Genomic DNA, 27,687 nt, shown 5'->3' with positions numbered 1-27,687 from the left:
AGGACTCTTAAAAAAATTTAACATCACTGTCAGTAAAATAGTGTGCAGCAGAAACACATCACATCCATACACAATGATAGACAAGTGCAGATTAAAACATTTTTTGTATTAATTGAATTTTGGCTTGCATTAAAGATGAGGTGGTATCACTTTTTTCATACTAAATCAATTTGAAATTGTGGTAATCGCAACCTAGCTATGCTTTTAGGCTTTCACTATGCCTTTTAAAAATTTAAATAAAAATACATTTAATTGTGACCTTTCTGTCTTTTGTTGTAATTTTATTTTATTTTTAACCCTAACCTTATCACATAATAGATGAGTTTTCTACATATAAAATCAAGTAGAGAAAGTAGACAAAATATGAAACTGCATTTTTCTTAAGTTTGGATTCTTTTTTCCTTTTAAGTATAGCATCTTTACCCCGTAACTTTTAGTACTGTCTTGCTTGTCCGTTTTCTTATTGTTTTCCTTCTATTGACATTTCTGCATTTTACAAATATTTCAATGTCACTCTTTTTTCTTTTTAGCAATCATTTTTTCTATTTGTGAAACAATGTTAAACATTTCCATATTAGCCACATTGCAAAAAAAAAAAAGTAAAGTGAGAAAATTATACTTCTATTTGCATTCTAAGTTTACCAGTTCTCTCTGGAGGTAATCAGCATTTTTTTCTTCCTGAGTCCTTTCAGATTGTCTTGGATCATTGTTTGGATCAGAGTAGTCATCTTTCACATCTTTCACAGTTAAACATCATTACAACATTGCTGTTACTGTACCACAGGGTTTCCCAATTCTTTTCACTTCATTTTCTATCAGTTCATTTGACTTCCTGGAGTTTTTTACCTCTGAAATCACTCCCCTTGTCATCTCTTTTAGTAAAATAGAACTCTGTCAACAATCATGTCACAGCTTGCTTTGGCATCCCTTCTCTAATTGATGAGTATCTCCTCAACTTTTAATTCTTTGACATCCCCAAAAGAGGTGCTACAAATACTTTTGTACAAATTGTTCCTTTTTCTTTTTCTTTGTTGTCTTTGGGCTATAGGCCTAGTAGTGATATTGCTGGATCAAAACCTATGCCCAGTTTTATAGACCTTTGGGCAAAGTTTCCAGTGTTTCTCCAGAATGTCTGGACCACAGCTCTACCAACAATTTATGAGTATGCCTGTTTTCTCTCATTCCTTCTAGAATTTGTCATTTCTGATAGGCATGAGGTGTTGTATTAATTGCATTATAGTTGTATTACTTGTGTTTCCCCATTGCAGCAGAGAGTTCCCCATTATAACTTTCTGACCACCTGTCTCACCACCCTACTGTCTCTGGGCTGAGAGCTCCTGTGAAGTTGCTACTGTTGCTGCTGCTTCTTCCTAGGCCCACTGCTCCTGCTACAGTTATGTGTATTCTGGGCTGGCTCCACCCAAGGTGTCACAAACTGCCCTTATAGATCTCCCAGGTTCTTTTAGGTTATCTCATTCTGACCTGTTGTTGCTCCAGAATTTGATTTGAGGAGTTATTTTAAAATTGTCTGGAAGGAAGTATTTGGAGAGTGCAGCTGGGTTGCTGCCTGTACTCCACCATCTTTGCTTCCCCATTTCCTTACAGTTTTTGTCACAAAAAAGTTCTTTCCTCAGCGTTGTTTTATTTAAAAATTATATTTAATCTTTTTTGTTTGAATTCAATACTATCTTCTTGTAATTTAGCTAGTTTAATTTTAAACATTGTTACAAAGGTAATTTTTCATAAGATGAATCAGGTTATGAAATTTAGTAAACCATTGCCTTTATTATTTTGCACAAATTTTGGCACAGTGAAAACTTGGCTAAGCACTACTACATTTAGTTAATTATACTCTCATCAACTACACTGTTATAAGAGTAAGGAATGCTATTCTCATGGGTTTGAAATAGTTCTATAGCAGTAGGTAGTATTATTAAACTTGTCTTTTCTTTTAGAAAACATTTCACAGATATTATAATAGAACAAATGTGATTATATTTGCTAAGTTCTACTATATTTTTTGAGTTATATTAGCTAGTTGTTAAGGAAGTGATTCTGTCATATCCTCGACTACATAGCACATTTCTCAGATGAAGCAAAATATGGAGCAGAAGTTGTAGAAACCAATGGTTGAACCATAAATTCCCAAGATTAGAGAAGAATGCATATTTGCACTTATTGCTTCCATATTTTAAGTCGGACCTATAACTTCACTACTTCAGGAATGAATAGTTATATTTGTATAGTTGTCCCCTCTATTGATGAAAATCATAGCCCATCCATGTCTTACTAAGCTTTTATGGTTTGTGATGCCCTGAAGAAAAAAAAAATTGTTTCCTGGTTTCCAACTCTCTGGCAATGAAACTCTCTGTATTCTCCTCTGGTTCTTGGACACTGTCCATTTTTAGGCATAGTTAAAGCTTTTTATAGCTTGGTTGGACTTGTCAGGGTTGGCACTGCACATCCTTTAAGACCTCTGACATTAGAGTTGTATTTAAGTAGAGGAAGACAAATCTTTTAATAACATGAATGTTGGGATGGAGTTGTGATCTACGCAGTGTGGATACAGTACCCAACAGTTTAAATTGCTATCTTTCCATGCCTTCTTATCTTGCTTGACTCTTGTTTTATTCTGTAAATCCTCCACATGTGCATTTAGACCTTTTCCTACATTTTTTGAAATCATATACATATCAGTGGAGCACAAAGAGTATCTGATAGTTTTTCTTTGTTCATGCTGTGATGAATTCACTTCCTTTATCTGTTGCATAACTTTTAGATGATATCTTTTACACTCTTTCTTCTGGCATAATTCTTTGCAGGTAACATGTATTAGATGACTTATGTCTTCCATGCTTTGTTCCTTTGCAGTTTTATTTGGGAAATAACAATAATAATTAATATTTTTGTAGCATTTTAATATTTCCAGAGAGCTTTACAAATGCCTCATTTGATTCCTATATTAACTAGAGAGGTCAGTGCTATTATTCTCTATATTTTACAGATACTGAAATTGAAACACAGAAGTTATGACTTGCCCAAGTCACATTGCTAGTTATTTGAACTTGGGACTTTCTGACTCCTGTTCTAACACTCTAACCAGTCTACAACCTACTTATCTAATCTTTTTTGTCTTCAAATCTAGTGTTCTGCTCAGTACTGGCATCCATGCAGCATCAGAGGGAGAATATTGGTGTTAAAAATGGGCCTTTATATTTTAGGTAGAATTTTAATAACATTTAAAGAAAGTTGTATGTGTGTGTGTGTGTGTGTGTGTGTGTGTGTGTGTTCCTAAGGGCAACCCATTGAGTTGAATTCTCATATTGTAATATTTAAAATAGTTGTGCCATAAACTGTAGTGAGTTAAAATGGTGGAAGATATAAATTATGCTAGATATAAGAGTGGGTGAGTAAATTTGTGACCGCAGGAAATATGTTTCACTACAGTGTCTTGGTTTTAAATCAAATATAAGGTGGTTGCCAGGGAAATATTCCCAATTATGAATATACCCAAGTCAACTGGGTTTTATAGAGAATTTAATTTATAATACAATGAGGAATTAAAGAAAAGAGAGGAGAGAAAAAGGAAATAAGTATGAAGGGCCTTAAGTCAACATGGCCTAGACCTGAGTCTTAAGAGAGAGAGATCAGTCAGTCAGTCTTTTATCACTCACTACAAGGTCTATCTAAGCAAGGATTCTAGTGACACCAGGCCAGCTCCATCTCAGCTGACTTCACCAGAGAGAGTTCCAGCCAGAGTCCTCCTCAAAGAGAGATCCAGCCAGAGACTGTTTCAAAGGGCCTCTCTCCAGAGCCTCCAGAGGGACAGAGTCCCCTCAGAGGAGCTCCAGCAAGACATCCTTAGAGATTGTCCTCCAAGAGCTTCCCTTCTCCAGAGCCTCTCTCAAGAGATTCTTCCCAAGCGATCCTCATAAGAGATTTCTCCAAAAGGATTCTTATAAGAGATTCCCCAAAAGGATTGTCTTTCAAGAGATTCTGCTTTTTCTTATATAGGGGGTTTTATCCTATGTCACCTCCCCTAAGTCCTTACATTTACCAATCACAGTAGACGTTTTCCAAAGGACAACCCATTCTAAAAACACTGCTGGGTCGACTAATCCCCTCAGTAAGTCTGAACCAGAGAAAACACAGCTGAGTCGACTAATCCCCTCAAGAGAAAACCTCTAAGTAAGTTTTCACCTCTTTGCTCCTGGCAAGTTTACAAGTTGCCTGACCTTTATAGGTACCTAGCATCCCATTGTATCAATTCTAAAAACAGGCATGGCTCAAAGAACTCCCTGCCTCATCATAAGCATGGGTCCAAGTACTTTCATTGTTTAGCAAGGAGTTTTCTCCCCTAAAGCAGTCTTAATTATGGGCGGAGTAGAGGTCTTCCCATTTCTAATCTAAATAGAGTTCTCACATCCAAATGTGGAATGTTCCCAGTAGGGAATTGTTCCAATTGAGAATTCCCCGATGGGGAAATTTTTAACATTCACAAGTCTGAGAAATTTCAAGATTTACAATATTAAATTCTTGGTTCATTTTGCTGTCTGTCTTCAGTTCTGTCCAAGATATATGTATTGAAAAATCAGCTCTATAGGTTTTCCATCCAATTTCCTTTGCATATGGCACAATTTGGATAATACAGAGTTTTTACCAACATGATTTTTCCAAAACATCAACCCTAGAGGTCACATTTCATTGTAATTAAACAACAATCAACTTCTTTTCATTGATTATAAGTCTCATTCAGGAAGCTCTACAGTGTTCTGGGATTTTACACATTCAGCACAATGTCATGAACAAATGGAAGAAACTAGAGGATTTCACCATTTATAGGGAATCCTTCTGTATAGCTGATGAGCATCTTTCAATCTTTCATGGAAGCAGCAAATACCTTTGTTGAGCACATCTCTTTGTTTTATGATTTACATAATATTAATAATTAGAGACCTTCCAAATAACATTATTTCTTTTCTTAGATATTTAAAGAAATTTTGCCTGATTTTAATGTATGCTTGGAAGACATCTTATTTGAGGAGAACCTTTGCTTTCAGACATGCATTTTTTTACAGTAGGCAACAAACAGTAAACATAACAAGATTACAACAAATTTGTATCTTTTAAATAATTGTGTAACATTAATGATAAGTTTTGTTTTAGATAATATTTACAAAAAAAACTGCCTCTTCTCTTAATAACATCACAAGAGATGCTTTTGGTGTATAGATAGAGAGCAATCATAAAAGATTTTATAGAATTGGTAAAGCAAGCATATAGATTCGTATTTATTGATACCATATACATTTGATTTTATTTTTCTGACAAATTAAAAGGTTCATGATTTTTTCCCAAACACTTGGAATCCTCTATTCTTTTAGATATCTTGAAAATGTATCATGAAATGCTTTAACATTGTTTTATTTCCAGCACAAATTCTCTGTGTATATACTTAGTTTAGGTCAGCTGTTTTCCAGTAGTTTTTCCTTTAGTAGGGGTCTATGAAGTTAGTCTCTTATATTTTAGCTGTCTATAATCAAGAAAATAATTTACTATCTCAGCAACTCCTTTCCATTTTCCTTTATTTATTATCTTCCTTTTATTGTTCAGTTTTGTCCAATTCTTTGTATCCCATTTGGGGTTTTCTTGGCAGACCATTTCCTTCTCCTGTTCATTTTAAAGATGAGGAAACTGAGGCAAACATGGTTAAGTGTCTTGTTCATGGTCACATGGCTGGTAGGCCAGATTTGAACTTGGGAAGATGAGTTTTCCTGACTCCAGGCCCAGCACTCTATTCATTACACCATCTAGATTCCTATGTCAGCATTGGCGAAGGCATAGCACACGTGCAGAGCCAGACTTGGGGAACTACTCTGTTTCAGGATGTTTTTTGCATGCCCTGCCTCTCTGTCTATCAGCCCAAAGCAAGCACTACCTCCCTCCACTCTGGGGTAACGCAGGGGGCTTACAGGCAGCCTGAAGTTGTACCTGAACTTGAAAACCTTCAACGCTGCCCTGTGTCCTCCTACTAGTTTCATCCTTAAATGCTCTATTAATTTCTTTTCCCCTTCACTCCTCATTTTTCTAGGGGCAATATGATTCATGTTCTTCTACCATTCTCCTCTGCAAGTTTTTATAGGTGTGTTTATATTCTAATTGGTCTTACCTTTTACAGTCCTCTCTTCCTCTTTGACTGGGAGGTCAGATGTTTATTGGTTTAAGTAGTTTCTAGCTAATTCACCTGGGAATTTGAATTTGAATTTTTTTTATTGAATTGAATTCTTCTAAAATATATTTTCTAATTCCAATGAATCATTTAAATCAGTTATGATAGAGTGACTTAAAGTGTATCTCATATCTTTAAAATTTTTTTTAAATTTAGGATATTTTCCATGGTTACATGTTCATGATCCTCCCCCTCCCAGAGCTGACAAGCAGTTCCACTGGATTATACATGTGTCATTGTTTAAAATCCATTTCCATGTTATTCATATTTTCAGCTGTATAGAACCATGTGATCAATCATATGTTTTTCTTCTGTGTTTCTAGTTTCATAGTTCTTTCTCTGGATGTGGATAGTATTCTTTCTCATAAGTCCCTCAGAATTGTCCTGGATCATTGCATGGCTACTTGTAGAGAAGTCCATTACATTTGATTGTGCCACAGTGTATCTATCTCTGTGTACAATGTCCTCCTGGTTTTACTCCTTTCACTCTGTATCACTTCCTGGAGGTCATTCCAGTTCCCATGGAATTCCTCCAGTTCATTATTCTTTTCAGCACAATAGTATTCCATCACCAACAGATACCACAACTTGTTTAGCCATTCTCCAATCGAGAGATATCCTCTCATTTTCCAATTTTTTGCCACTATTTTCTTTATTATCTCTTTGGGGTACAAACCCAGCAATGATATAAAACCCTTTGCACATAATTCCAAATTGTCCTCTTTGTTTTCTTTTAATTTTGTTTTGATTGTATCTTATTCTAGCAAATCAGTAGCAAATTACACGGCTTATTTAGAAATAACTTCCACACTGGTAACCATTGATTTATAGAATCAGTGGTTAAAACGGTCAGTTAAAAAAATTCATTTTAATTTTTTTTTCAATATTTTTTCATTTTTCTCACTATATCTGGCTCTTCCTGACTCCATTCTTAAAGAAAGTATTCATGAAATAAAGGTGTGAGTGAGGCTTATCTGTAATTCATGTAGTCTCTATATTTTTGGCTTCTCTTTTATACTAAAAAAATATTTTTATAGTATTTTAATTTTTACAAAGATCTTTCCTTTAAGGACATTCATTTATTTGAATGAACTATGTTTTCCAATATTTTTACTACCTTCCCCTATGCCGGTCTTTTTGTTACTATTAAACTATTAATTTGTATTATTAATTTCCAACTTGAATATTAGGATATAATTTAATTTAGAATGTTTTATGAGGTACTTTGTAGAATTTTCTTTTCTTCTTGTTCTTGCTGATTCCTTTTCTAATCTTAAGCCATTGAGTTGTTCCATGTCTTATCTCTTCATTTTTTCAGGTCCTTTTGGCAAATTAGTTATAGTTATTTTCATGGAGATTTGTGGTTTTTTTGTTTTGTTTTATTTTGTTTTGCAAATGTTGTCATTGACATTGCAATAAAAAGTGACCAAATATCACATGAAATTGAGTTTTTTACTGTTTTTGGACCATAAAACCAATTCTTCTGATTATTTTCTTTGTTTCTCCTTGAAGAACCTCTGAATCATTCTTCTCTTTAGCAGCATGTCTCATTTTCTACTTTCATTTATAGCAGGATATAAATATTGATATGATTCAGTCTCATTCTAAATATTTTTTACTAGGTCATTAGACAAGATTATTACATTGAGAGTATCAGCATCTAAATCAATGTTTACACAAATTTTATAAAATTGTCTTATTACATTTTCAGTAATTTTAAAAAACCAAAATAACTGTTATTTTGGCAAAATAACTTATTAATAAGTGGTTAGCATTTTGGTGGGGTGCTTTTCTGCATTTAGCAGGGCTAGTCCTCAGAAAGTAAATATAGTCTGTTGAAGAGATTATACTTGAAGGCTTTTCAGCACAGTAGACTATGGAGCAGCCTACCCTGCAATGGAAAAGTATAACAATTAAAATAGTGGAAGCCATAAACTATGGCAGATAAAAGAGTGGTTGCCTTAAATTGTGACCGCAGAAATATGGTTTTAAGACAGCGTCTTTAGTTAAATCAAAATATAAAGTGGTCGCCAGGGAAAATTCCCAAATATTAAATATACCCAAGTCAAGCTGGGTTTTATAGAGATTTTAATTAATGAGGAATTAATGAAATTTATTAATAAATGAGGAATTAATGAAAGGGAGAGAGAGAGAAAAGGAAACAATGAGAAAAGGGCTAGACCAGCCTAGGCCAGCATGAGCCAGCCTAGGCTGAAAACCCTAAGAGAGAGATCAGTTAGTCTTTTATCAACTCACCACAAGATTTGTCCAAGCAAGATTCTAGTGTACAGAGAGACTCCAGTTCAGCTTTGGCCAGCTCAATCTCCAGAGAGAGTACTCTGAGACAGACCCCTGCTTTCAGCTTATCATCTTTTTTTTTTTAAACCCTTACCTTCCATCTTAATTCTTAATTTACACCCGAGTAGACTAAAATCTCTGAGTAAGTTCTTACCTCTTTGCTCCTTGTAAGTTTACAAGTTACCTGACCTTCATAGGTACTTAGTACCCTTTTGTATTAGATGTAAAAACAGGCACAGCTTAAGAACTTTTGCCTTACTGTAAGTATGGGTTAAGTACTTTTCATTGTTCAGCAAGGAGTGTACAACTTTATCTTCCCCTAAGGTATGCTTAAGTAGGGGTGGAGTAGAGGTCTCACATTCCTGATCTAAGTCCCTTCATTGTTTAAATGGGGAATGGTCTTAACCAAGTGTTCTGAAGTTCGGTCTGAGAATTTTTAAGGTTCACAAAAGCCATAAGAATTGAGGATCACTTTTATCCTCATGGGAGGCCTCATAATAAGACATCATGTGGGAAGATAATCCTTCTATAATAAATGTTATCAGTTGTGTGAAAAGAGGAGTCTGGATTCAAAATACCTGAGATTTATTCCATAGTCTACTTGGTATGTAGCCAGATGACTGTGGACAAGTCAGTTGATTTAATCATTAAAAAAATTAAGGGCTTTCTTTGTTTTAGATACTCTTAAGCATTGGCAAATGATAAACATGAGAAAGTTGCTTTTCCAAAGGAGTTTATATTACATTTGAAGGAGGAGGGGGATATGACATACAGATCCAATACTATAGTACAGGTCAGGGAGTTTTAAGAATAAAGAAGAGATTTTGATAGAGCCTTTTAGGAAAACTTGGAGAAGAGAATTCCTTAGTCTAGGAAGTCTTAATAGAGGATGTGCCACCTAAACTAAATCTTGAGCAAAATTAAACATTTTGAAATCCAAAAGTGAGGAAGAGATGTAATTTGGGCAGGGAGATAGCTGACAATATATTGAGTCATAATTTGATAGTATAATTTGTCTAGAATATTGACTGTGAAGAGATGTCATAAGTCTTTTTTTTTTTAACCCTTACCTTCTGCCTTGGAATCTGTCCTTTATATTGGTTCTGATGCAGAAGAATGGTAAAGGCTAGGCCATGGTGGTTAAGTGACTTGCCCAGGGTCACACAGCTGGGAAGTGGCTAAAGTCACTTTTGAACCTAGGACCTCCTGTCTTCAGACCTGGCTCTCAATCCACTCAGCCACCTTGCTGGCCTAAGGATGTAATATATCTTGAAAGATACCTGACATATAGCTCTTTAAAATTTGAAAAGCACTTTATTTATGTTATCTCATTTGATCCTTAAAACCACTTTGTATTTATTACCTCTATTTTATAGGTAAGGTAACTGAGACAGAGAAGTATTAGATGACTTGCGTAGGGTTTCCCAGTCAGGAAGAATTGAATCCAGGTATTCTTAACTCCAAATATAATGCTGTCACATGTTATATGTACAAGGATCTTTATCTTCATTTTTCATTTGAGCAAACAGGTATGGAGAAGTAAAAATACTCATGCATTGTCAGAGCTCAGTGTTGGAGGTGGGATTTAAATTCAATTCTTGCACTTTGCTCCCTGTGTAGACCTCTTTCTGCTTCACCATCCCATTCTGTTCAGAAGCAGATCATGGCAGTAATTGTTAGGTAATTTGTTATTTTATCCTACCACCATTGGGGAATCATGTAAGAATTTTGAACAGGGAAATAACCTACAAAGCTCTGTTAAGTATGACTCTGAGGGTGACTGCTCCATGTTTCAGCTTCCTCTTCCGTAAAATGGTGATGATAATACCTTCAATCTGGGAAAGCTTTGCAAGTTAACTACAGTTATAATAATGCTTTTGTACCTAAGCTGTTCTAAGACTGTTTTCTTGTTCCACTTAAGGTGTGAATGGGAGCTGTGAGACATAGTCCTAATATTGTGGAAGTCCTTTCTTCCTCCTCTTTTGTTAGCAAAAAAGGGAAGAAAAATACATATAATCATTTAATTTATTTGAAAATTCAGAAGAGATCTTCAGGACTCTTTTTTCCCCTTCTTACTTTTTATGATAATGGGAAAATTCTTTTGAATTGAAAGTGAAGTAATTTTTGGTTACTTTACTTTGCTTCCATATGGCTGTCAGCATTTCATTAGACTGATTGACATAGCACATCAGTCAGCAACATTTCTTCTGGGTGCTTATTTCCATCAGGTGCTGGAATAGCTGGCCTGCAAATGCTGCTGTTGTTTTTTTCTATTTCTTCTCCTTGAAGATAGAAGTTCTTTTTGAATCCTGAAGGTACCACTATTTTACATTGGTGCCATGATCTAGTATTTCTGATGACTGATCTCTACCTGGTAATTTTGTGATGTACAATAGTGGAAGGAGCTGTGGCTTTGTCACTGGAGGACATGTTTTTGAATTCTGGCTCTGCTGTTTGCCCCCTGTGTGACCTGGGGCAAGTCATCTAACCTCTCTGGACCTTATTTTCTTTATTTATAAAATAAGGGACTTAATGAAATGACTAATGACTTTTGAGGTCTCTACTTGCTCCAAAATTATGTTATGTAGTTCTAATTCTTCTACACATACCAAAGAGACAAACTTTTATATCCTTCCTGACCTTGATTGACTTCTTGTATCTGCTTCCTTTTCTTCATCCCACAGGCCCTCAGCCAGGTCCTGCCCTCACCATCTCATTTATATTATTGCAATAGCCTTCTAATTGCTTCCATACTTTTCCCTTTCCAGTCCATCCTTCATCTAGTTGCCAATGTCATATTCCTAAGATTCAAATTTGACCTGGCCATTTCACTTTTTAGACATTTCATTGGCTTTCTCTTGTCCACAGAATAAAATATGGGTTTTTCAGCCTGGCCTTTAAACCCTCCATTTTGTGGAGCTTATTTACCATTTTTTAGATTTAGTTCAGATTATTTCCCTTCATGCCCTTTACATTCCCGTCAAAGTGTCTAATAGCTGTTCTTTGAACTTGACATCCCATATTCCAGCTCTAGGGCTTTGTACGAGCTGTCCTCTGTGCCTGTCTTTGCCTACCCGCCACCTTGTCTCATCCCTCACTTCATTCAAGATTTAGCTTAGGTGCTACTTCTAGCTCAAAGACTTTCTAGATCTCCTCTGTTGTTAATATTTTCTCCTCAAGGTATCTTGTGTCTTTCTATTTGTATATGCATCTCCAATGCCTACCACAATGTTATTCTTATCATAGGTACTGAATTTGTTGAATTAAATTACTTGTTGAATTAGATTCTATTGAAATGACCATCACCAGTTAAGATTTTTTAAAATGAAGTCTAGAATGTAGGATAGTGAACCGTTTTTGAAATAATAATAGACATCTTACTAGCTTTCTGTTGTTCAGTTGGGTTCTTGAGTCAGATTAGAGACTTGGAAGTGGCCCCAAACAATGTTATATATTTTACTGTTATTTATTTTAAAAACTCTTCTTTTGAAAATAAGTCTGTGAGTTAGGTAGGTTGCACAAGTATTATCCCCATTTTGAAGATGAGGAAAAACCAAAGGGTTAACTGGCGAGTGAGTGGAAAATCCAATACTCTGAATATAAGTCCACTTCTCTTTGCATTTACCTGTTTTAAATTATATACAATTGATGGACAATTTCTTTCTCTCATTTTGGCGTAGGCCTTTCTTTCCTGAACCCTTATCTTTAATGCCTATCTCTATTCTCTCTCTGCTTTTTAATACAATTTATTTTACCTGTACAAGTACCTTCAGGAGGGCTTTAGGGAGGTTCCATAATGTATATTTCATAGTATATAAGGTTTTAAATGTCATATAAACCTCTCACCAAAATGACAACTGTTTATAATATTTTGTGAGTATGAAACTGATGCCCCCAAATTCAGCTCTCAATAGATAACTATGTCTTGCTGATAAAACAATTTTGGGACAAGGTGAATTCAGTTCTAAACCTGTATCACTTTTATGTAGAAAAGTACAGGTTGACCTGAATAATCAGGCATTTTATAATCAGGGATATGCAGTGCTATGCTTACCTTTGAAGAAAAGGAAGAATCTAACTTTTAAATTATGGTAGGAATAGGGAGGTCTGGGAATGGGTTGAGAGGCTAAGCAACACCACGATTTCTCCAGTTTGTTTGAAGAAGATCTGGAGGTTTTAGTGGATTACAAATTTGTTATGAATCATTGGGCATATTAGAGCTACAAAAGCTAATGCAATCTTAATTTGCATTGAGTAGAAGCATGCTAAATTAAAAAGTGGTAATCCTACTATCCTTTAGCCATGTAAGACCTGATAGTTAGTTAATGGAGATTTTTTCAAAGGGAAAAATCCTGTGGTTTCAAGGAATTCATGTTCTTATTGCACTATAAAGGCATAGATTTGAAGTTAAAAGAGAATTTAAAGGCCATTTGGTGTTTTTTTGCTTTTTGTTTTTTTTACATGAATGAGAAAACAGTTCCAGAATAGTTAAATGATTTATCCAGGGTTAGACAGGTGGTAAAATGGAAGACCTGAGATTTGAACCTAGGTCTTCTACTCCGAATATTTTATTTCAGATTATTGTTTTTAACTTTAGGTACTGCCTTTAAAGGATATTCATAGTATTCAGAAGATGAGACCATGTTATAAGAGTATCAGTTGAATAAACTGGAGATTGGTTAACTTGGGGGGGAAAAGCAGAGACTTGATGGTCGTCTTCATATATATGAAGGACTAAAGAAGAGGGTAATATTTATTCTGCTCACCCACAGAGATCCATAGGAACAATCGATAGAAATTAAAGAGAGGAATATTTAAATATTATGTAAGGAAAATCTTTCTAAAAGAATAGTGGTCTGCTTCAGGAAGTTTTATATTTCCTCTCAGTGGAGATCTTCAGGCAAAGGCTGGATAATCACTTGTTTGGGGACGTTTGGAGGGGATTTATTTAAAGTCACAAGAGGCAGCTAGGTGGCTCACTGGGTAGAGAGTTAAGTCTGGAGTCAGAATGACCAGAGTTCAAATTTGGAGTGACCCTGGGCAAATCACTTAACATCTATTTGCCTAATCCAGTGGAGAAGGAAATGGCAAACCACCTTATTACCCTTGCCAAGAAAACACCATATATTGTCATAAAGAGTCATACATAATTGAAGAAGGACAAAAATTTAAAGGTACAGGTTGATTACAAGACCTCTGTGGTCCTTTTGATTGCTATGTTAGGTGCTGTACTGTGTTTTGAGAAATCAAATATAAAAGTGAAATTCCTTGCTTTTTGAGGAGCTTGCATCCTTTATGGAAAAGTTACAGAGAAAGCTACATAGATAAGTCAATACAAGATAAATTGAAGAGTAAGAGAACAAACACTAGCAGTAGGCTATCAGGAAAGACTTCATGAAGGAATTGCCATTTAATCTGAGCCTTGAAGGGAACTAGAGATTTAAGGAAGTAGTAGAGTTGAGAGGGGTGAGGAGAAAGCCTTTTCAAGCACCATGATAAGGGTGGATAGGACATAGAGTTTGAGGAGTAGACAGTAAGGACATTCCCCTGCAGGGTGTCCTTTGTGAAGAGGAGTAATGTGATAGAGGTGGAAGGATTGGAGGGAGCCCAGGTTTAGATGACTACTTTTTATTCTAAAGGAAATGAAAGCCTCTGAAGAATTCCAAGCCAGAGAGTAATAAGGTAGAACTGTGATGGCGAATATGCTCAGATGATGGGAAGGAGAGAGGGAATGAGATTATGATCTGGTATTTCAAATTAAGATTATGAAATTATCACAATTATATTGATGGCAATATCTAGATTATGACTATCCCACGGGGAGCTAAGATGGTGTCTTGCCAATATATACATCCTCTGTTCTTTCTTTCTTTCAACTATAGGATTTGAAACTGCAAAATCTTTTGCCCTCCATGGTGCCCAGGTCATCCTGGCCTGCAGGAATATGGCAAGAGCTAATGAAGCAGTGTCACGCATTTTAGAGGAGTGGGTAAGAAAGCAATTTATTACAAAATGCAGCATGTGGAGTACTTGTGAATAATAGGAGGTTTGGGTTTTCTTTAGTTTTGAATATAATGATTTTCTTTATTACAAAAATTATTCTTACTTTGTGTGTGTATATATATATGTATATTATGCATATATTGTAAGGAAACTATGCAAACTGAATTTGCTTACTGTTCATCGCACATCTTTTTTTTTTTTCATCAAGTCAGCAACTTTTATTAAGTTCATTCTCTGCATAAAGCATCATACTGGGTATCAGGGATTCAAAGATTCATGTGCAATAGTCACAGACTTTATAGAGTTTGCCTTCTATATGGGATCTGTTTATGGTACAACATGGATCATTGAGTGTAATTAAAGGCAATTTGAGGAGGGAGAAGAGTATATTTGGTACTGGTATAAAATTTAAAATTATATATCTAATAATAAAAATATGTTATGAGGTTTATTAAGGATTATTAGAAATCAAGAAATAAAGAAAATACACACTAATAACCACGTGCCCATGGCTGATTAGCCAATTCTGAATCCCTGTGCTTAGCTTACTTATTACATCATTGCAATGGAATGGAAGAGAGAGAGGGAGGTATTACTGCCAGTTAAATACTAATTGTGATCTTGCCAACCTGGGAACTCAGGTGAGATTATATGGAATTCTGGGAAACAGCAAGGACTTCTGGGGATTGAAATCTGGGGTTCAAAATCTCCGTTTTTTAAAATTCCCCCCTGAGGCCCGAGGAAGACTAGTCTCTCTGATGGGTCTTGTAAACATACCAACTAGGAAATTGCAATAATTTGAGGATAAGAGGAAAAGAGAACAAAACCAATAATTGCTAGGCGCATTGACAAAAAGCCAGTTAGGGGGAAGTCCCCTTTGGCATAAGAGTATACATACAAAACAATGCATTCAAACCCCACACAGTTCAAATCACCACATCCCAAAGTTCACTCTGGATCTTCTGATGCAGTGTGTGGTCTGTGAAGGCATCTCCATGATGTCTTCTCCAAACAGTTCCCTCTCTGGATTTGGAGAAGGTAGCATGTTTCTTAACCTAAAATTACTCTCAAAAGGAATTTAAAATAATAATAATTATACATTCCTCCCTGAAGAGGGAGATTGAAAAACATAGGGATCATTTAGGGATGCATGGTTAAGTTATGAGGTATATGAATCAATTGGCAAGAGAAATAAAAAACATTAGAAAAAAAATCCAATTTCTGGATGAAATATAGACTATCAAAATCTTATGTGTAAAAATTCTAAGTAAAGGAAAAGTAAATCTATAACAAGTTCTTGAATCAGGGCCCAATTAAAATGATATAAGCATTTAAGCATTTACCCAATCAGTAGCCAGGAGTACAGAAAGTTGCTGCATTATGAAAGACAGAAAAGGGACTAAATTATAGGAGCCAGGTAGGAGCCAAATTTGAGATGCTTGGTAGAATGTGGAACAAGGAAGACCTGCCTTTAACACATGTTAAACAGCTGCAACCTTGAACCTCAAACATGTTCAAGTCCTCTTGTCATGGCTCAAAATTTTCATCAACCCCATTGGGATTGGTTGGTCTCTTTGACCTTGTGCTCGATTGGCACTATGCATTTTAGCTTTGTGCTTCTTTGGCACTGTGCAATGGCTCTTTTTGTATTCTCTTGACCTGGAATCAGACAGAATCATTAAGCAGAGTCCCATTAAATTTTTTTAAACAAATAGTGGCATCATTTTTATAGTCTCAAGCTTTTGGGGCATGCATTGATATTATAGCAAATGTATTTTAAACTTATATTGCTGCTAAATCAAAAAAGTTTTATAAAATCTTAATATTGATGGCATGTGCTTCAAATATAAAAAGGAGAGAAAAAGTAAAATAGTATATTGCACATGCAGGAAAATATAATAAAAGAGTTTTAAAAATAAAAAATACAGCTTATAATCATTGACACACCGTGTCAGCTAAGGAAATGTAGAATACAAAATTTCTCACTAAAAATGAGATCCATTTCCTCTTCATACCTGGCCATGATCCACTGTGAGTACAAGCAAATGAATTTCACAAGGTAACAGTTTTTTATTAAAAAAACAGTTGTATAACATGTAATGCAAATTCAAAAAGTACCAAAATCCCCAAAGTTATAATAGCCCAGTACATTAAAATGATTCAGTGTAACAGAATAGTATTGAATACATTAATATATGAACTTAAAACCAACAAAATTAAATCTTAAACAAAGCAATCAGCAAAATGCAATAAAATACAGAGATTTTTATAAAACATTGGAGTCTGAAAGCCTTAAAAATATAACCTCCAGCCTCTTTAAAGTTTGTTTGTTGTTGTTTTTTTTTTATCCATTGAGATGCCTTTTGTCAGAATTGCGGAATTCCCCATAGTGGAGAACATGGGTTTTAGGAATCTCAAATTGGGCAGGTCCAAATGGCAAAGAGTTGCAGGGAGATTTATTTCTCCCCTGAATCTCAGGTGAGATAATTAAAGGAATCAGTGCACTCAAAAAATATCCTTTGAAATAGGAAATGCTCTGCTCTCTCATAGAATACGCCATACTTATAACTTCCTGTTTGGAAAAGTCTCTTCCTCCCTGAGGTCCCTTGCCACATGGAGGCTAATTGTTGCCTAAGGAAAGAACACCTCAGTTTTTACCAGCTGGTTTGTGATTCTGAAGAGACCAGCAGCCTGGGTCCTAGGACTGGCCTTGGGGCGATCTGGGTCGGGAGGCCAGAAATCAGCTGGGGCTGGGGTCACGCCAGGTCCAGGACCTGTCAGGACTGGGAGAGTGTTCTGGGTCAAGCAGGTCCCGAGTGGATGGCTGGAGGCAAGCGTAGATGGAGCACAGAAGCAGAGCTGGGCAGACAGGGCTGGAGCCAGGTGAGCAATTTTGGTCAAGAAGGTCAGGAGGATCGAGCTGAATCAAGAGAAGGGTGGGTGGGTGGGGTGAAAAGCCTTTGCAAGAGAAATGTGGCTTAAAAAAATTATCTAGGCTATCTTAAAAAAAATATTGAGAGGGGGCAGCTAGGTGGCTCAGTGGATTGAGAGTCAGGCCTGGAGACGGGAAGTCCTAGGTTCAAATCCGGCCTCAGACGCTTCCCAGCTGTGTGACCCTGGGCAAGTCACTTGACCCCCATTGCCTAGCCCTTACCATTCTTCTGCCTTGGAGCCAATACACAGTATTGACTCCAAGACGGAAGGTAAGGGTTTAAAAAAAAATATTGAGAGTAATTCTCTTGTCCCTTTTGGTCGCCATCCTGGGGACTCAGGTGAGATTATAGGGAATTCTGGAAAACAGCAAGGACTTCTGGGGATTGAAGTCTGGGGTTCAAAATCTCCATTTTTACACTGGAAATCAGGCTAGGTTTCATTTGAGATTTGCAACAATACATAGGTAGTAAATGACATGATGAATTTGTGAAAACAAACCTAGATATCTAGTTTTTTTGGAAATTAGAGACAAGGGAATAATGCAAATAAGACCAAAGGTTTAGTTGGAGGCAATTTGTGGAGGGCTTGGAATGCCAGGTTAGAAATTTTATAATTTATCTTAACTGTGGTGGGGAAACTATGGTAGATTTATGCCTTGAAAAGATCACAGATTCTTAGAATCTGTAAGAGACTTTGGAGGCCAGTCATTACTGGAATTACTACATAATCAACAAATGGTCATCCAGTCTTTGCTGGAATACTTCCTGTCAAGAGGAAGCTACTATAACCGAAGAGAGTCTTTTCTATGTTTTAATAGCTCTAATTTTTAGGAAGTCTAAATTCATATTTATGCATTTTCTGCTTATGCAACTAGTTCTGCCCTCTAGGGCCAAGAAAAAATAAGTGCAAGCCTTCTTTTCAAGAGTGACTTCAAGTACTTATAGATAGCTTTTGTGTTCTTCTGTAGGCTAACTGAACTTTTATGTGGATTATGGGAAATGTTTATGTATGTGATCTCTACTTTACACATTCAATCCTCATATGGCATAGACTTATGGATCTTTACTTTTTCTAGTTTATCATTGTTTTTCTGAAAATGCCATCCAGAACAGAATATAACAATTCAGATGTGGTTTGAACAGAACAGTTAATATAATGGAATTATTATTTTCCTAGTTCTGGAAAATATGCTCTCTAAATGCAGTCTGAAGTTGCATTAGTTTTCAGATCTTACTGTTGACTCAGTAATCTTACTACTTAGGCTACTAAAATCTGTGAGTTTTTTATGCCTAGTCACAGAACCTAGTACATTTCATATTCTACTTGTGAAAGTGACTTTCTGAAACCAAGAATGAGATTTTAGATTTATCACCATATTACATTAATCTTTTTAGAAATTAAATTAAAATTTTAATTTTTAAATATTTTCCATGGTTATATAATTCATTTTATATCTCTCCCCTCTTCCCTCCATATTCCCGGAGCTGACAAGCAATTCCAATAGGTTTTGCATGTGTTATCACTTGATAACCTATTTACATATTATTGATTTTTGTAATAGAGTAGTCTTTTAAAAACCAAAACCCCAAATCCTATACCCATATAAACAAGTGATAAATCATATGTTTTTCTTTTACATTTCTGCTCCCACAATTCTTTCTCTCAGTGTAGATAGCGTTCCTTCTCATAAGTCCCTCAGGATTGTCCTGGATCATTGCATTGCTGTTGGGAACAAAGTCATTTACATTTAATCATTCCATATTGTTTCCGTTTCTGTGTACAATGTTCTCCTGGTTCTCTTCATTTTGCTTCATATCAGTTCATGGAGGTCTTTCCAGTTCATATAGAAATTAAGCAGTTTATCATTCCTTATAGCACAATGGTATTCCATCACCTTCATATACCATATTTTAATCTGAAGTAGTCAAGAGGACCTCTGAAGAAATGATTAAAAAAATTAATAGGAGACTAAATAAGTTAATCCTAAAGAACTAGTGGGTCAAATAACAAGTCATACAATCAATCAATGCTTTTCATTAAAGATAATGACAACAATGAATCAAGATACCAAAATGTTTTGGCATGCAGCCAGAGTAGTCCTTTGGAAAAAATTTATATATCTAAACTTTTTCCTCAATAAAAGAGAGAAAGAACAGAAGAATGGATTATAAATCCAACTAAATATAGTAGGATAACAACAAATTTTCACAATTAAAAACCATAATAGAAATCCTGAAAATAAAATAGATTAACAAAATTGAGAGCAAAAACCTGCTTGATTAGCAAATACAACTAAGAGCTAACTATTTTTATTAAAGAAAAGAAAAACAAACTACCATTGTTAAAAATGAAAAAAGTGAATTGACAACAGATGAAGAAATAAAAAAAAATTATTAGAAGGTACCCTGGGGGCAGCTGGGTAGCTCAGTAGATTGAGAGCCAGGCCTAGAGATGTGAGTTCCTAGGTTCAAATCTGGCCTTAGACACTTCCCAGCTGTGTGACCCTGGGAAAGTCACTTGATCCTCATTGCCTAGCCCTTACCACACTTCTGCCTTGGTTCCAAGACAGAAAGTAAAGGTTAAAAAAAAAAGAAAAGGTATCCTGCTCAGTTATAGGCCAATAAAACTGATGACTTAATTTAAATGGAAGAATATTTGCAGAAATATTTAGTGTTCAGGATCACAGAATCAGAAATAGAAGATTTAATCTAATCTCAGAAAAAGAAATTGAACAATCCATAAATGATTCCCATAGGAAAAAAATTAATAACAAAGCCAAGATTGGAACCAGATGTATTTATGAAATGTAGCAGTGAATTTTTATCAGATTTTCAAAGTATAATGAATTCTAATATACAAACTTATTGAAAAAAATTAGGATAAGAAATGTTCCTACCAAATTCCTTTTGAGATACAAATTTGGTCTTGGCACCAAAACCAAGGGGAGTCAAAATAGAAATAAAACTATAGGTGAATATCCCTAATGAATCTTGATAGAAAAATTCAAATAAAATATTAGCTAAACGATTATCTGTGCTTTACAAAGTTTATATACTATGATCAAATTGGATTTATATTATTAATGCAGGATTATTTCAAGATTGGGAAAAAAACAAAAATCATTTGAGTATATCAATAGATGCAGAAAAATATTTTTAAAAAATATAATTCCCATATATTAAAAAACTAGAAAATATAGGAATGGATGGATTTTTTTCTTAATACAGTAAGTAGTATCTAAAACCAACAGCCAGTATCATATGTAATGGGAATAAAATATAAGCTTTTTTAATAAGATCAGGGGTAAAGCATGGATTTTCATTTTCAACATTACTATTTAATGTAGTGCTGGAAATACTTGCAGTAGCAATAAAGCAAAAGAAATTCAAAGAATAAGCGTTGACAGAGGAAACAAAAGTATTACTTTTTTGCAGATGATATGATGGTTTACTTAAAGAACTGTGCAAAGTCAACTAAAATTAATTAAAATAATAACTACAGCAAAGTTCCTGGATATAAAATGAACCCCTAATAAATCATCAGTATTTTTGTTACCAGTAAAACCCAAAAGGAAAAGATAGAAAATTTCAATTTAAAATCCCTATAGAGAATATAAAATCCTTGAGATTCTACCTGTTAACAAACACACACATACACACACACACAGTGACTATATAGAACTACAAAATACTCTATGCAAATATAGGGATACATAAATAATTAGAGAAATGTTAATTACTCATTGTTAAGCTGATCCAATATCATAAAATGGCAATATTACAAAAATTAATTTACTTTTTGGTTACTTTTACAGAACTAGATCAAATAATTAGGAAACTCATCTGAGGAACAGAATGTTAAGAATCTTAAAAAAAGGGCTGCAAGGAAAGCATTCATAACCAAATAAAGTATAGCAAGTATCAGAAAATCTAAAATGGACAATTTTGATTATACAAAATTAGATTCAGATAAAATTAAAAGGGAAGCAAATAACTGTAGAAAAAATTCATTATAGCAAGTTTCTCTGATCAATGCTCATTTCTAATGGGGAACTGATTCAAATTTATAAGGATAAGAGCCATTTCTCAGTTGATGCAAATCAAAGGATAAAACCAAGTAGTTTTCAGGAAAGAATTCCTAATTATCTATGGCCATGTAAAAAATGCTCTAAATATTAGCAATTAATGCAAATTAAATTGACTGATATTTTACCTTATACCCATCAGATTAGTGAAGTTGACAAGAAAGAAATATGACAAATGTTGGAGGGAGTAGAGGTTAACAGGTATATTAATAATCATTTGTGGAGCTTTTAATTGTTAACAGGCATTCCAGAAACTTTCTGAAAATATGCCTTAGAAAAGTTACTACAATAAACCTATAACCCCCACCCCCAAAGAATTCAAAGAAAAAGGAACTTGATCAAGAATTATAAAAATATTTATAGCAGCTCTTTTTTTTGGTAATAAAGAAATGGAAACTAAAAAGATAATTGTCAGTTTGGGAAAATCTGAACAAATTTTATTTTATGAATGTAGTGGAATATTATTCTACTAGAACAATGAAGAGATCAGTTTTAGAGAAATATTGAAAGACTTATATGAAGTGTCAATTGATATAGTGTGAATTGAGCAAAACCATAAGAACAATTCATATAGTAACAACATTAAAAGATCCACAACTTAGAAACACCTAAGGACTCAGATCAAAATACAGTGATCAAGGAGCAGGTAGGTTTCTGTTAGGCCTAGAGATGGCAGGTCCTAGGCTCACATCTAGCTTTTGACATTTCCTAGCTTCATGATCCTGGGCAAATCACTTAACCCCCATCACTTGGCTTTTACCACTCTTCTGGCTTGGAATCAATTCACAGTACTGATTTCAAGAAAAATGGTAAGAATTTTTTTAAAATGCTTTAAAAAAATGTGATCAATTATGATTCCAGAACACCCATGATAAAAATACTGCCCATTTCTTGGTAGAGGAGTACCCAGTCAATCAGTGTGTAGATTGAATTGTACATATATTTTTAGCTTGGCAAGTGCAAGAATTGGTTTTGCTTACAAGTTTGTTATCAGAGTTTTGTTTTTCTTTTCATGGGAAAAGTTGAGGCAGATAATTGATTTTTTAAAAATTAAATTAACAAAATAAATTAGGGATCATCAACTGAGAGTGATGAGGTTGGCATTTAGAGCATAGAGGAATTTTTAGAAGACAGAATAATCCTACAATGCTTCAATTCTATGGAAGAGCCCTTTAAATCCTTATTGGAGGAACTAATGTCTAGGAAGCATGAGATAAGTAATAATTCAGCAAAAGAGAATGAGGAGTAGCAGTTGAATAGGTAGGAAGAGAATCAAGTGATAGTAGTCTCCAGGAAGAAAATGATTTAATTAAATAACTCATCAGTCAGTAGACATTCATTAAGTGGCGAGTATTCAAAAAAACCCAAAATAAAACAAAAGCCTTTGCTCTCAGGGAGCTTGTGTTCTGTTGGTGAAAACAATTCATACACACAGCTATGTATGTACAAAACAAATACAAGATAATTCCTGAGGGTAGGCACTTGCATCTTGGGAATCAAAAGAGGCCTCAGCTTGGAAATATTGATGAGTTGAGCCTTAAAGAAATCTAAAGATTATAAAAGGTATAGATGTAGAAGCAGAATGTTCTAGCCACATGGGACAGCCTGTACCAAGGGAGGGGATATGGAATATCACAGGTGAGGAATAGTATGAAGACAAGTTTGTGTGGATTGTAGAGTATATGAAAGGGAAGTGCTATATGTGTAATCAGCCCGGAAGGGAAGAGCAGAGCCATAGTCAAGCAAAATGAATGCATCTCATGGTGATATCCAAAAATTTCCAACTGTTGAATACCACTGGTGAAAACCTGCTCGATGTATTCACAGAGCTCCATCCAGGGTATCCTCAGTTCATGTATAGATGACTCCCATAAATATTTGTATGGATAGGAAAGTAGGGGTCAGGAGTAATTGATGTTGTTCTCTTGGTTTTCTGTTTTTGGTATTTATAGGGCTAGTATTTTTTGTGCTTCTTTTATAGCTTCCCTTCATTCATGCACTTTATATGTCCCTCCTTTTCTCTAAATTGTCTTACTTCTAGAATTGTTCTCTCTATATAATTGTACCAGTCTGGCCCCTTTCCCCGATCTTTCTTCTCTTTAGTTCCTTTTATATCTCTTATATAAGCACATCAGGTTTCTGTGATGAGTCCAAGTATGATGCTAGCTCTATTCTTAATTAAGAAAAGTGTTGAACAGCTTTTTGCTAATCTGTTCTATTTTTCTCAAGGATTACATAGAGGATGACCTATTGACACATGGTGGATGGTGAGTGATCTATGACATATAAGCCAGAGGAACTCCAGGGAACAGGGGTAAAGCATGTCATCAAGGAATCAACCCATAAATCTGCAAAAATTTGTGAAGTTCTTCCTATGTGCCAAGAATTGTATTAGAGGTTGGGGATACAAATACAAAGAATTAAAAAATCCCTATTCACAATGAGTTCATATTTTAATGGAGGTAGTTGATAAGTATGTATAGAAACATACAGGATAAATATAAAACCAATAAATGCAAATATATAAAAATTAGTTAAAATAAGATATTTTCAGAGGCAGGGTACTAGAAGTTGAGGAGGTCAGGAAAGCCTTCAGAAGATCATACCTGAGCTACATCTTAAAGGAAGATTCTGTGAAGGGCAAGTGCATTTCAGGGAAGGGGTATGAGCAATGCAAACACCCAGAGATGGAGCTACCTGTGTGGAAAGGAGATTTGTATCTCTTGTGTGCATAGCATAGTGCCTGACAGATATATAGTAGGAATCTAATAAATGTTTATGGGTTTGTTGACTTGCACATCTCTGGGTTCATTGAATATTGTCATCAAGTTGTTTATACCTCTGAAGGTGTATCCCTTAGGCTTTTAGTACTATTCATAGTAGTTTTCTTTCAGGGCCCAATTTCATTACCATTGAGTAGGATTTGAATGTTAATCCAACAATTTCAGTACTAAGAAGTTTATGGATTTCTTTAAAATATCACTCATTATTAAAAATCTCCTTTTTAGAGCTTTTGAAACATTTTTTTCTGGAGATCTAGTTATTTAATGTAATTTAAAAATATAATTTAAATGAAACAGTCCACATCGAATTATACTTTGCTTACATCTAATTACTACTAATAATGATAATTTCATTTATAACATGTCCTACTGAGAGGTTTTTCAGATGCAAGAAAGTTTAAAGTAAAATAAGAAATGAAAACTATTACAAGAGAATAAAATGTACAATGTAGAAGTAAACAAACCTCTTAAAGAGCCAATCAGTTTAGTATAATTAAAGAAGGAGGGGGAGAAAGTGTATCAGGATCCCCCCTTCTCCCCATTTAAGCATAAAATAGTTCTTTCTTAAATTTTATTTTTTAATTGCTAACTTGAGCAGTTCTGTACAATTATCAAAGCACAAAAGAGGATTCTGAATAAAATTGTGAATCTCATTTTCATCCTACTTGCTTAAAATACATATATATGTATAATATAAATTTTGCAAATTACTTTTTTAAAAAAACCTTTACTTTCTTAGAATTGATGCTAAGTATCAATTCCAAGGCAGGAGAGGAGTGGTAATGGAAACCTCTGTCTCTCTAACCACTGAGTAATGTAAGATTTAAATTAATATCTAATAAAATATTATATTTTATAAGATTTGTTAATAATAACTTGAAGTAGAAGAAATAAGAACAAAAGTAAAACCTGAGTAAAATTCTCCTGTCTCTCACCTTACCCCACCTCCACAGCCTGAGATCAGGGGGAAAAGAGCAAGAGGGACAGAGCTACATAAAACTTTATCGCCAAAACATAAGGACATAATGGAAGACTGTAAGTGGGATGCTGGGATTTAGAGTCCTGGGGAGCAGATTCTAATAACACAGTAAAATTGTCCTGCTTGTCTGTGCTTTCATCTGAATTTCTGTTCTTTTCTATACATTTTCAAACATGTTAAAAAACTCTTTCTTGGGCATCATATTTGTTAACTGCCCCCCTCTCCCCTTCCCCCACCTACTATCTAGCTTTTTCTCTCCCAGTTGAACAATAGAAATAACAAACAAGCAAAAAAACAAACAAACCCTGTAGTAAAAAAACATAACAAAGGAAAACATCCACACAGTGACCATATCTGAAAATATATGTCTTTCTACTGTGTATCCTGTCACTTCTTTTTCAGGAGATTGATAACCTCCTTCATCCTAGTTTAGATTAATCATTGCATTGATTATAGTTCTTAAATCTTTCATAATTTTTTATATTATTGTTTTTGTATAAATTATTCTCATTAATCAACATGTTCACTTCATTTTGCATCAATTCATACTACCTAAGATTCTCTGAAATGATTTCTTTTGTAATTTCTTTTGGCATAATTATATTCTATTACATGCATATACCACAGTTTGTTCAGCCATTCAACAACTGTCTACAAGACCATTCAAGGAACTCTCTTATATTCTAGTTGTTCTCTTCCCTTCCCCATTTAATTCCTCCTTTGAAATTTGGTATTTAGTTTTGCTTGTGATTGGTTCCTTCTTGGTATTTTCCTCCCTGCTTTCCAATATCCCCTCCCTACTTGTTTCTCTATTGTGTTTAATATACATATATTTGATACATCCTATAAAGAATTTTGTAGAATTACATACTACATACGGACACACAAAAAAACTCTCTGTGTGTGTGTTTTCACATTCTTTGGCCATTTTATATGAATTAGTTTTATTATATACTTACATTTCCTATCTCTTACTCTATTCCCACTTTAATTCCTAAGAACAAAGATTATTTGTCCCCAAGCCTTGGGTTTTTCTTATTTAACTCTTTGAAGACATGATTCTGTAGGGTCATTCATTTCTTCTCCTTCTAGTAGAATGTTAGGAGTATATAACTATATAGTTCCTTCCAATTGCTGAAATACATTTAGGTTTCTAGGTTTTTCTGGATTCTGGTGTTGTAAAGGGTAATCTGTGTTAATCCCTGGCTCTTCAGTATCAGCTTCTAGACCTAAGATTGGCTCTGCCATCTCTGACAGATGGTCTATATATGTGGCAGGATGTTCCCCTTTATCCTGCAAGATCTTGTCAAACCTAGCCCATGCATTAGGTTTAGAACAGCATAATTTAATGGCCTGTAGCAAATCTTCCCTGCACCTTTTCAGGTAGGACATGCTAGTTGGATTGGCAAAGTCCATACCCCCTCTTTGTTCTACTTTCTCCCGCTAGTTAAATTGCTGTCAGATCTAGTCTTCTCCAAGAATTACCTCTGTTCATGCTGGCTGAACAGTTCTGATAATAGGAACTCTGCATCCTCAAAATCTGAATCAAAGATCCTGCATGTTTCAGCTCCTTTTGGGATTTAAAAGGATTGTCCACAAATTTTGGGAAATGGCATTTTATGGATTCAAGTTCCTGAGAGGAGAATTGTCTATGGGCTTTGGAGCATACCACACCAACATTACTAGTTAGTTTAGTGCCCTTCTTTAAAGGACAGATTTTCTCAGGTTCACCAGGTTGTTTTCATTGCCACCTTCATTTTCCTGAGGTACATTCTTTGTTTGCCCATTGTCCTTGCCCATAACCAGATCTAGCCCTTTTTCCTTAATTGTTCAAACACAGCCTTGATCATGCCATCTAGGTTGGTCTCAACAGCCAAAAATGCCTTAAGGGGAACCATAAATCTGAATAATTTCTTCACTTGAGTCAGAGTTTGTAGGACAGCCATAAGAATCATATGGGCCTGTCCTATGACCCGCTAGAGTACGAGTTCATTTTGGAATGGCAACCGCAAAACAGTCATTGTAAAGTTGCCTATATAATCAATTGTATCCACTACCATATGAGTAAGTTTGCTATATAGTAAGTGGTATACCGAAAAATAGGCAATGGCTGTGATGACCACCACACCAAAAACAATTTGTTTGAACATATTGTCTTTCTTCCTTAACTACCCTGCCTGAAGGATTGTGGGGTTCAGTCAGACTTGAGGTGCCAATTGTAATAGAAAGGGTAATCTGTGTGACACTATTTCTGGTTGTGATAACGATACTCTGGTTGACTAGAGGGCTGCTAGTATGGGGACACTTGAGGGTTGCCTAGTTAAAATGGGGATAGATGTACTTTGAGATAGAGGGATGCTGCCAGAGGGGAATGCTC

At 35.0% G+C, this 27,687-nt stretch overlaps 1 protein-coding gene across 2 annotated transcripts in view; it reads left to right on the top strand.

Annotated features, from left to right (window-relative positions):
- The window catches only part of WWOX (WW domain containing oxidoreductase), a 1,214,741-nt gene that overhangs the window by 82,131 nt on the left and 1,104,923 nt on the right, over positions 1-27,687 (top strand). For both annotated transcript variants that reach the window (XM_001368357.5, XM_056823887.1), the window contains exon 5: positions 14,410-14,516. In XM_001368357.5, coding sequence (XP_001368394.2) covers positions 14,410-14,516 — 107 coding nt within the window. The remainder of the gene's footprint in view (positions 1-14,409; positions 14,517-27,687) is intronic.

The sequence above is a fragment of the Monodelphis domestica genome, chromosome 1 (genome assembly GCF_027887165.1).
Source record: "Monodelphis domestica isolate mMonDom1 chromosome 1, mMonDom1.pri, whole genome shotgun sequence".
Taxonomy (NCBI): Eukaryota; Metazoa; Chordata; class Mammalia; order Didelphimorphia; family Didelphidae; genus Monodelphis; species Monodelphis domestica.
The sequence above is the reverse complement of the archived record's forward strand: the minus strand, read 5'-3'. Positions and strand labels throughout refer to the sequence as shown.